This window comes from Bombus vancouverensis, chromosome 8, assembly GCF_051014615.1.
Source record: "Bombus vancouverensis nearcticus chromosome 8, iyBomVanc1_principal, whole genome shotgun sequence".
NCBI lineage: Eukaryota > Metazoa > Arthropoda > Insecta > Hymenoptera > Apidae > Bombus > Bombus vancouverensis.
In genome coordinates this window covers 9401539-9412824 of record NC_134918.1, presented here as the reverse complement: position 1 = coordinate 9412824, position 11286 = coordinate 9401539, and the positions used below count along the sequence as shown (strand labels likewise).

General features: G+C 29.2%; 2 protein-coding genes across 4 annotated transcripts; one reads left to right on the top strand and one right to left on the bottom strand.

Moving 5' to 3' along the window:
• Positions 1-494: 494 nt before the first annotated feature.
• put (activin A receptor type 2 punt) lies at positions 495-8199 on the bottom strand. Of its 2 annotated transcripts, none has more exons than XM_033344701.2 (9): positions 7609-8199; positions 6872-7062; positions 6610-6787; positions 6374-6528; positions 5893-6272; positions 5634-5820; positions 5427-5564; positions 5213-5344; positions 495-5144 (listed from the first exon to the last, which is right to left on the bottom strand). In XM_033344701.2, exons 1-9 carry the CDS (start codon positions 7655-7657, stop codon positions 4959-4961), a joined length of 1596 nt encoding a protein of 531 aa, XP_033200592.1. In that variant the 5' UTR covers positions 7658-8199; the 3' UTR covers positions 495-4958. The 2 variants fall into 2 exon arrangements, with proteins under 2 accessions (XP_033200592.1, XP_033200593.1); XM_033344702.2 differs by having other exon boundaries at positions 6389-6528.
• A 419-nt stretch (positions 8200-8618) lies between these two features.
• LOC117162762 (uncharacterized) lies at positions 8619-11176 on the top strand. 2 transcript variants are annotated; one of them, XM_076620941.1, is made up of 8 exons: positions 8619-8847; positions 8952-9047; positions 9131-9304; positions 9416-9618; positions 9690-9843; positions 9929-10197; positions 10329-10544; positions 10621-11176. In XM_076620941.1, the coding sequence occupies exons 2-8, from the start codon at positions 8999-9001 to the stop codon at positions 10672-10674; spliced, it is 1119 nt and encodes a 372-aa protein (XP_076477056.1). In that variant the 5' UTR covers positions 8619-8847; positions 8952-8998; the 3' UTR covers positions 10675-11176. The 2 variants fall into 2 exon arrangements, with proteins under 2 accessions (XP_076477056.1, XP_033200594.1); XM_033344703.2 differs by having other exon boundaries at positions 8619-9047.
• The last annotated feature ends 110 nt before the right edge of the window (positions 11177-11286 follow it).

Genomic DNA, 11286 nt, shown 5'->3' with positions numbered 1-11286 from the left:
CCTCCATATATCAGTATATTCCCTGTAAGGCATCTTATTTATTTAGAATATGAAGGTAGTGTAAATAAACGAATAAATATAAATAATAAATATAGTGTATAAATTAAAAGAAATATTGCTCCGCATTGTCTAAAAATATAAATTCTTTAAAACTCTTAAATACCTTCTGAATTACTTTAAATTATGTTACCTATTTGTGCAAATTAAACAGATTTGGTACAATTAAAGGTATCTGAGAAAAAGAAAATTATGGCTTAAAATAAGCGGCAAACAAAAAAAACGTGTTACTAAATATATGTTTATAAATAAACTTTTCATATTTATTAGATATGCTTTTTAAATATGTTCCTGCTTTTTGCGAACTTTGGTAAACCAATTTTAATTATCTCACTTATTAAAATGTTTATTTTGCGTGCTTTTAACTATGCAATTATATTATATGTTACATTATAGACAAAATAAACAGTTGTAATGGTATGACAAATGGTAATTCGTTTTCGGTCCTAACACATTAATAACGCTATTTTATTACAAACAAAAGCGATGTTATCTACATATTTAGATATTAAAAAATTTTATATTTTATATTATCTTTCCAAGCACCGCTTTTTTTATTCCCTCTTCTATAATGTTAATGTCCACGATCGATACCATGATCGTTTCAGATGAGGAACTTTATCTGCAACCAACACTCCTTTGCATACAATTTCATGGAAATGATTATTTCTGCTAGAATTGATACATTTCATCTATTATTTCGTTCGTTTGAAATAACATTTTCTTGTATATTCTTATTGTATAAAAAATTTGTCAGGCCAATGTTACAAAAATCTGTTACTACATAATAATTTTGAAAACAGTTACATCCAATGTGCATAGGAACATTCTATTGCTATGAGTCACATCATACTTAAATTATAAGTAAGAAATTACCTTTTTCTTTAATGGTCTTATTTCTAAAAATTACATTTCACTAAATCCTATTTACAGATCTCCTATCTTAGACTGAATGCAGATATAAAATATGTCTGATTAGGCTATTTATAATACAATGCAATTCAAACAAAAGATATATAATCAAACAAAGTTTACTAAAAATGTATTACACAATGAATTACTCAAAATTGTATATCAGTAGTAACAACAATGCCAAAAGTAGACAATATGATTAAATTACACATGTACATATATTATGTATGATATGAAACAAATTATGGTATCGGAAGTATTTTGATACTTTAATACTAAATATTACAAAAAACGTTCATCATATTTACAAATATGATTTTATCAGATATTTTATATCTCACGAGACAAAGAAACTTTGCATTGGACTAATGTGCGAGTATATAACTAAATGGTAAAATTAATATCTTCTAAATAAAAATTTCCTTTCTGGAGTATATTTTTTCAGTTATGTTTCATGACATTTTTCAGTACTTTTATATGGGATTAGATAACAAAATTCAAAAATATGATGTAACCAAATAGCAAAAAAGTAATTTAAATAACAAAATATTAAGAATAAATCTCTTAATTTATATTGGCGACATCAATAAGAATTATTATAGCCTTAGAAGTCAGAAATTATAATATTGATTTACATTAATATACAATATATTATATGTGACTGGAATGCCATTGCGGTACTGTCAATATTAAAACCTAAATTCTTTATATATTCATGGGATATGATTCAATAAAAGATAAGCAATGTAACGTGATACGTTGTATGCATGTCTATGACTTGTGTATCTATTTATATACAATGTGTTTCAAAATATTACCTCACCATTGCACTATCTTAAAATCAATATATGCTGAACAGCATAAAATTGCAAACATTCTTCTTTTTCTCTTTATTGTAGATAACTGTTTTATTCATAATTCAGTCTTATGAGAATAGACCGATTTCTCTGTCAAATGCACTGTTTCCTAACTTTTTACACGAAGATATTGTTGAATTATGTAATTACATAACAATTAGCAATGATGAGATTATAACATTCCTATTACACAATTTTTACAAATAAAATTCGCAGCATATACAGCATATATGAAATAAAAAATTTCTTCATAAATGCAGTCATCTGCTTTTCGATATGTAAAAGTCCAAAAATTTGTTAAATTCTAGATAGTGTTGTAATTAACCCATAATTGATTTCCATATATGAGATTGTGTGATAAATAATTGTGTACTAACCACTAAATAAACTATGATTCATTTGATAAATCAACATTACTATAATTATATTGCATTGTAAAGATGAATATTATACATAAAGTTCTTGCTTTTTTTTAGAAAGTAATAAAAAAATAAAATAAAATTTAATAAAATAGTATATAATCAATTACAGGTTAATTTCTCATTTATAACATTGCATGTTAAAGATTAATAGGTACATGTTACCGATTTCAGTATCTTACTTAGCTACAAATTAATATACAAAGATGAAGCTATAGTGTGTGCATATATTACCCTTTTGGCACTGCTAAAGTCCAACATCAGAGATAAAACAACCTACCGATTCTCTACTTGCTCTGAGAAATTATAATTGTGAATTATAGAACATATCTAAAATTCAGTTAGGCCTCATTTATTGTTACAATACTTAAATTTTATACTGATTATCACAGCTTGTGTAATGCAATTATCCAATCTTGATCATATCAACTTTCATTAAGTTCAAGAATTTGACTATTCACAAAATAAAAGACTATTATAACATAAATTTGATTTGTAATGGAACTTTGCTTACTTTAACTAACTTTTTTAACTAAAATAAATCAGAGCAAGTAAAAGAAATCATTTATTTAGAATTGATACATTCAAATTACTATTTAAATAAAACAGTATCGTCCGAAACGTGCATCTTGAATAACCATCGTTTTCTTAGAAACAATTCTATATTGTTGCTCTTAGACCACTATTACGGAATTATTAGTGAACAAATAAATTAAATATTTTCACGACCATTTTAAAGATTATCCAGTCTCGTTATACAGTCTTCAATAAAATTGGAAGAAATTATAATATAAAACTTATAATATGAAAAACAACATTGTGTGTATCTGTGTGTGAAAACTGAATCTAGTGAAAATATTTTTTAGTTAGACAATATATGCCATAAAAAAATTGTACATATCGTAGAAAATTGGTTCATACAAAATGCTCCGTTTCATTTAATAATTTCAACATATAAATAATACATACATATATATAAAATTATGTATTCAAGACTTCTCTTACATAACCACTGTGAACACACTGGATGCAAGATTTATTTCAAAGCTAGATCATGTATATAATAATTAGAAATCACTTTCCTCAAGAAAACTGTGTGCTGCTATAATGAAATCATTATACTTAAAAGTAAAATACATAAGGAAGACTTTTACTAGGCTTAATAAAATTTAATCCATGAGCAGTATGCAGTATCAATTTTGATTGTTTAATATAGTTTTATAATGTACATTTATATATTTCGAATTAATAAAAAAATTATTAAATTTAATAAATAAAATACATATCATTATGTATTTACGCAATGTGCTTTTAATAAATTTTTCTTCACTTCTTACATTATATTATATATTATTTAAAATTAAAAGAGATCATGGAAAAAATCTTATTTTGCGAAATAAATTAGTCACCTTAAATATTATACTCTTTAAAATGCAAAATAATTAAAATAGTCATCTACCTCGTGCAGAAGTTCTAATAAATTCCTCATGGCTTCCAATCAGTTAAGTTGACTGTTTCTACCAGGTACTTTGTATAAAATTGTTGAGTTATCTTTGTAACAATTCACATATGATAAGACTTTACAGATAAAAATTATGCATTGAATATCATCTTGGCTAGTGTTTAATTCATTTTGTTATCTCTGACCTATTACTGCGCGATTGCTAATATCAATGAGGAATACAACTGCATAAACAAACAAAAAGATATTAATAGTATGTATTTTATCATTTGATACAATAACTTCGAACTCATTTCGGCAAAAACTAAAGGATAAAAATCTCAACATTTATGTTTATCATTAATACTGTACATATAAAGAAGTATTTCTAATTGCATTGTAATTTTTACTTAAATGAGATTTATAAGTGAAATGTAAATTTAGCAATGAAGTTTTTGTTTCTCATCGTAGATTCCTAGTTTTACGTATACAATACGAATGAAGAATTGATTCAATTGATTCCAAATTTTTATATAAAATAGTTACTAATATTTAATGAACTATATTAATTATAAAATTTTAGTGATATATATATATATATATATATATACGCGGATGATTTATATACAAGTAATCCAGAGATGAGTACTACATTGAGACAATAATTACATTTAATAAATAACGATTATTTAAAAAAAAGTTATCTTCGTAAAAATGTTTCTACTTGATACTGTAGTATCTAATTAACGAAAACAATTTTATTCGCGATGATTTACGTTACTTTAAAACATTAACCCATTTGCATCATGGCATACTTAAGAGGACTGGTTCCTATCACCGCGCGCGGTCAGTTGTAGGTGCAGTAAATGATATCCGAATTCTTCATGGAGTTTACCAAACGATTGTTCAAAACGATTGGTAGACAATGTTACTTCGCAAACATCGCATCTTACATTCTTTATAACAGAGGAAAAAAGTAAAAATTATTTATTTAAAATAAAACTATTTAGATTAAAGTGAAAATAAAAAAAAGCATTGGTCTATCTTGGTGATAGAAGACAGTCGCAGCGCGCGGATTAAGCCGCGCTTGGATGCAAATGGGTTAAAACTTATTTTAATTTAAAACAAAAGAAAAAAACCAATAAAAAGATAAAAAATAATCATTACAAAATAGCATGCAATATTTTAACATTCCTCATTGATGTATGCATAAAATTATGATACAGAAAATGGTTGTGCAATTTAACTAAAACTATAATACATGTAGATTAACTACATACTAGATTCCTTAGTGTTAATAGTCTCGTTGGTATTATCAACTCGTATCAACGTTGACGAATTTAAAACAAGCGTCCTACTCAATGTGGCAACCCTTTCCATTACACAAGAAGCTGAAAGACGTGCTTCGGCATCATGATCCCAGCACTCTTCCATTGTATCACAAATTGATTGCAGTCCCTTAAAAAGGAATGAAAAATTTAGTAAAAATCAGCTGCTTACAACATTATGTACTAAAATTTACTTACAGGATGTTTACGCCATGTTTCTAAAATGATTGGCCTTTCTTTTTTATGCACAACACTTTCTTGCATATCTTCCAAAGTGGGATGAAGACCTACTTCATCCTCAAATGGTAATCTATATTCCCCAATTGGTCCCTGAAACAAATAGACATAACACAACTTAGTAATCAATAATACAATAATTAATGAATCAATATATATGTAAATAAGAATTTACATCTTGTACAGTGCATCGTGAAGCTAACTCCCAGAGCACCAGACCACAAGCATACATATCGATTCGTAAAAATGAATCTCTTGTAAAATTAATTGCTCCCTCCAAAACTTCTGGAGCCATATACCTTCTTGTTCCAACCTTCAAATGACAACAAATATGTTGAACTTTACATGTTATAATAAATGTATGCATATGAGATATATATACCTGTCCATGAGTATCTCCACAAGGTTTCCCAGGATGAAATATCAATGCTAAACCAAAATCTGCTATACAAGCACTCATATCAGCTTTAAGCAAAACATTTTTTGACTTAAAATCTCTATGAGCCACAGCAGGTTTGTATCCATCTGCTTTATTGGCTGGAATTTCTTCATGCAAGTGCATCAAACCCCTAATAAATTAAAATTTTCATTACAAAAGAAGATTATTTGAAATATTGCTTAAACTCATACTAAAACATTACCTTGCCATAGATTCTGCTATTCTACACATCTCAGGCCATGTAACAACATTTGCCTTTAAATAATCACATAGTGAACCTTTTTCATGGTATGCAGTGATTAACCAAAATTCAGCTTGTAAATTATCACCTCTTTTTTCAACGCCTATGAAACGTAATATATCTTCATGATCCATGTGGGCAAGTTTGAAAATTTCTTGTTCAGTTTGCCACGATTGCTTATCTTGTATTGGAAATACTTTAACAGCAACAATCTCATTTTTCAATTGGGCTTTCCATACCGCTCCAAAACGACCACGAGCTTTTATTTCAAGCAATTGTATCGGCCGCAATCCCAAATTAGGAGATGGTTGCGGCAGTGGCAGAGGTTCTAGTGTTGGTACCTACAAAAATCATTTTATGTAATACTTATACAATAAGGATAGTTTGTAATTTAGTACGCAAACAAAAGATTTATAACATTAAGTAATTAAGAGATCTGTACATATGCCTTCCAAACCTCGTTGAAATATCCCGACTTCCGACGTCGGTAACACCAATATAATAATGGCAATACAATAGCAAATAGTAGCATAGGTATCAATATTGATAAAACAAGTATTATTATTTGTTGCTCTGTGTTTGGAACAGGTTCTGATTCTGAAACATAATTATGTATATATATATATAATCATATAATATTTCAATTAATATGGTATATTATTTAAAGTATGTATCCACCATGAAAAACAGATGGTTGAATAGGTTTAGAAGAAGAAGTTGGATGTGGATCCCATGTGAAATTCTGATTGCACATGTTACCATCACAACAACAGAAAAATAATTCCTTTTTTCTTTCTGCACTGTTTTCAATACAATGTGGCCTATCATAGCAATCATTACTATCCAAAAAACATCCCTGAAAATTCAGTTAAGGATAAAACAAACAATTGCAAAAAAAACTAGTAAAAAATATAACTATACATATATGTCTTCTGTTTACCTTTAATTTAATTATAGATTTCTTAGTAACATTGTCAATTTTCCATAGCACATAACAGTGATTTCTTTTGCCAGGATCATGTGGCCCACATTCTTCTCTTCCCGAGCATTCCTGCTGGGATTCTGCACACATTGTTTCATTATAAAATTCACAAACTGATGAACCCTTGACATCATGTCCTAATGTAAATCCTAAAAATTAAAAATTTTTTCACACACTTTTAACATTAAAAGAAAACTAATACTTTGTATAATGGTGTCAAAAATTGACAGTTGCAGAAACATTAATAATGTTATGTAAATTTAATAAAAAAAAAAGGAACATTACTCATAATTGCAAAAAATTTATGTTATTTTCTTATACCTAAATACAGCTTTACTCTTTTATTTGTTTCAAGAATATACAAGAAATAAATGTCTAGTTGATTTCATATTATTACATTCGATCAAAATCTCCTGTTAGAGGTTGTACTAAAAAACAAAAGAAAATGAAAAGTTTGAACTGGATACTTGTCATTCGATTAAATGCATATATGATAATAAACTACATAAAACATATCATAAACATAAAACATATGTATAATATCGGTCCATAAAAGCGCATAAAATTTAGTAACAGTTCGAAATGCATTCGGTGAAAGGAAATAGTATTATGAACCCTGGAAAATATCACGTCAGTTGGTATTTTAACTCGCGGATGCAACTGTCAAACGAAAGATAATGGGAACAAGCAATTACCTAACAATCCTAGGATGAGATATGGCAGTATCGTCGCATATAAGGACATCGTGAACAGATCGTAAAAAGCATACCAGAAATTTTTAAAGTCTAGACGCACGGTGTTCACGACCGTGGCTAAAGCGCCGGACTTTGGTGCGCAAGGTCCGGGATTCGCGCTTAGCCGTCACATCTGGGTTATTTCTACGTAATCCACACCATCGTGCATGTCTCTTTCTCGAATATGACTTTCTACGGCACCATCTTTCCCGTATGAGTACGTCGAAACCGTAACAAATTAAAAAAAGAAAAATAAAGAAGTTGAGTCTATTAGCTATTAAGCAAATTGTAGTAATTCATCCACCAACACATCTCTCTTCCTCTCCTCTCCCACGTTTATGTCGGAACGCACACACCATGGATTTATGTCATATTTTAACCACTAGAACATTTCGATTTTAGTCACTTTCGAGTTATTACATTTAGCTTCAAGAATGAGCAAGCAAATTTTTTAGTTTTGAATACACCTTGGATGCAATATCGTTCGCAAAAATTGGTAAAAATCAACTAAGATTAAGGAGTTGCAAAGCTACATGCCAGATGCACCGCAGATTAATCATGAACTAATGGATCACAATAGAACTACCACGCTGATAAAAAGTTGGTGCGCTTGGTGTTTTTGCAGTTTGAATTTTATTATCTCTTATAAAACGTAGGAGACGTACAAAATAAAGATATGAACTATTCAATATGTTATCTAAGTTAAGAGGGAAAAACAAAACTCACAAAGTCCATTTAAAAAATGTGTATATTGTGTTATATGAAAACAATAATTATAATATGCATATATATACATCATTATGTTATAAGTTTATAAGAAAAATATGTTTTTAAATTTATAAATATTATTAGATGAATCTTATAATTTATACATCATCGCTATATCGATAAGGTAGAGAAGTATCTCTATCGACCGCGTTTGCATCAGTTTTGAAACTCGGCCAGTAGCATATTGATCATTCATAATCTCGTTTTTCGGTAGGTATTCTTCATATTTTGCTTGTTAGTGATTGATGCGCGATTTAGGAGAAGGCACTTTTAAACTGCAACCGAGAATCGTCAGTGAACGGTACCTCATGATTCTGTCTTCCTCTAACTTAAGGCAATCAAAAACTACATTCAGCATCGATGATTCTGACGAAAGGCATCGGTATAGAACGGTGGTAGTGGTAACACATTTATTTGCGGCATATTTTTGAGGTTAGGTGAAGGCTGGTCGCACAGTGATTTGATAACCATATCGCTAACTGAAGTCTTTTTATGAAGTGTCATAACGCATAACGTTCTTCTTACTTTGACAAAAGCGGACGAAACTTAACAAAGGAATAACGGATTTAAATGACAAATAATTATGGCAACGTCTGGTTCTAATAAAAAGCCAAGAGTAATAATTTTAGGAGGTGAGCATATTCTACTTCATATGATAGCATATAGCGGAAGTGACAAACAAAACAACTAAAAGGAAGTTTTATCGTTGAAACAGGATGCGGTTTCATAGGACGTAATCTCGTGGAATATCTACTGGATAACGATCTTGTGTCCTTTATACGTGTAGTGGATAAAGTGCCGCCGCAAACTGCTTGGCTGAATACTAAACATCAGCAATTATTCGAGCATCCTTTGCTCGAATTTAAGAGCGCAAATTTAATCAACACTGGTAATTTAAAGTTTGATAAGGGCGCTTATCTATTTTCAACGAAACAATTACGATAATAATAGTTTTGTTGAACATGTACTTTATGATTAGCGTTTGAATATTTATTTGTAGTATCTTGTCAAAATGCATTTTTATCTGACAATCCGATTAATTTTGTAATCAATTGTGCTGGAGAAACAAAGAGCAGTCAAACTGATCCTGTATATAAAGAAGGAATTTATAAGTTGAGTATGAATTGTGCTCAACAAGCTGCAAAATTACAAGTTGATCGTTATGTAGAAATATCTTCTGGTAATTTTAGTACCTCTGACAAAGTATGTGAACTTTGATATTTTTGTATTAAACAATCTATTACAAAGATTAGTAATCTGTAATATTTTCATAGAATTCTCTCAAAGAAGAAGATGCTGGAGAACCATGGACATTTGTTGCAAAGTATAAGTTACAAGTAGAGAATGATTTAAAAATCATACCAAATTTAAACTTTACAATCCTTAGACCAGCCATAGTATATGGCTGTGGTGATAGAAATGGATTAGGTAATAATAATTTATTGCCTAATAGAAAATGAACAAATAATTTTTTCAAATATTTCATATATGTAAATTAATTTTCCCTATGTAGCACCACGTTTAGTGGTAGGAGCTGTTTATAAACATTTGGGAGAAATGATGAAATTACTTTGGGGACCAGATCTTCACATGAACACAGTTCATGTGAGGGATGTAGCCAGGGCTATTTGGCATGTAGTAAATAGGCCAGAAACTGTAGGTCAAACATATAACGTTGTTGATGAAGGTGATTCAACTCAAGGATCAATCAGTGCTATAGTTTCAGAATTATTTAATATCAATCATGATTATTGGGGTACTGCACTTTCTACACTAGCCAAAGTATGGAAGAAAATTTGTTACACTATTTTTTTCTCTTACTACTAAGAAATTCAGATATAATTTTTTTGAACTATAATGCAAGTTTTAATTCTGATGTGGGTTAAAAACCTTATTTTGTTTATTTATTTTAGACAGATATGAGTTCTGTTGTTGAAGAAGTCAATGACAAACATATGGGACCTTGGGCAGAAGCTTGCAATAAAGATGGAGTGGAAAATAGTCCTCTGTCTCCATACATAGATCAAGAACTTCTTTATAATAAGCATTTGTATTTACAGGCAGGAAAATTATCGAGTATTGGGTTTACATATCTTTATCCAAAACTCACAAAAGATGCTTTGAAAGAGGTAAATAATTATTTATGTGACTAAGAGAACATAAATTCTGATGAGGAATATTATTATGTCAATTATTTATTTATAGGTTCTTGATGATTATGTAAACATGAAGATATTTCCACATTCCTTGGTTCTATGAATTTCAACAATATAGACTGCCAAGATCAAATATTGAAAAAGCTTACAATAATTTGTATGAAATAACATTTGGAGCGTTTCACCTTGTGCCTAGTAATCTATGCAAGTTACATACTCTATTGTATGTTACACACCTTACTCGTATTTTACCTTCTAACAAATATTGTTAGTCGAGTTTATAAAAAAGTACAGATGGAATATGAAGATTTCATGTATAAGCCTATTGCAAATGTGATAAAGTAGGAATTAATGTACTTAATTTTACTATAGTTTGAGTATAAAATTTTTGCACCTTAGGGTTGCTAGTCAGTTTCGACATTATAGGAAGAACTAAGTTGAAAAATATTGAAGAATAAAACTAGACTATTTACATGCCTAAACACGATATATTATAACATGTAATGTTATTTGGATAAATATTTTAGAGAATTATGTACATCGCCAAAATGCTTTTTATACTGAATTTTTCAAGACTGGGAGTATAAATAAAAACTGTTAAACAATTAACGAGATCTATAGAAGTAGAAGGATTTTGTGTTTTTATATCCATTGCATTCCACTTAACGTGTATCTTCCAAAAGCTGTGACTCATAACTTAGAAATCTTTTTATTC

Excerpts from the sequence above, each read along its gene's own strand:
- LOC117162762 (XM_076620941.1), top strand. The coding sequence starts at position 8,999 with ATGGCAACGTCTGGTTCTAATAAAAAGCCAAGAGTAATAATTTTAGGA. Across the intron at positions 9,305-9,415 it reads CGCAAATTTAATCAACACTG|TATCTTGTCAAAATGCATTT; the intron begins GTAATTTAAAGT and ends ATTTATTTGTAG. Across the intron at positions 10,545-10,620 it reads CAAAAGATGCTTTGAAAGAG|GTTCTTGATGATTATGTAAA; the intron begins GTAAATAATTAT and ends ATTTATTTATAG.
- put (XM_033344701.2), bottom strand. The coding sequence starts at position 7,657 with ATGTCCTTATATGCGACGATACTGCCATATCTCATCCTAGGATTGTTA. Across the intron at positions 6,788-6,871 it reads AATCTATAATTAAATTAAAG|GGATGTTTTTTGGATAGTAA; the intron begins GTAAACAGAAGA and ends CTGAATTTTCAG. Across the intron at positions 5,565-5,633 it reads GTGGAGATACTCATGGACAG|GTTGGAACAAGAAGGTATAT; the intron begins GTATATATATCT and ends TGTCATTTGAAG.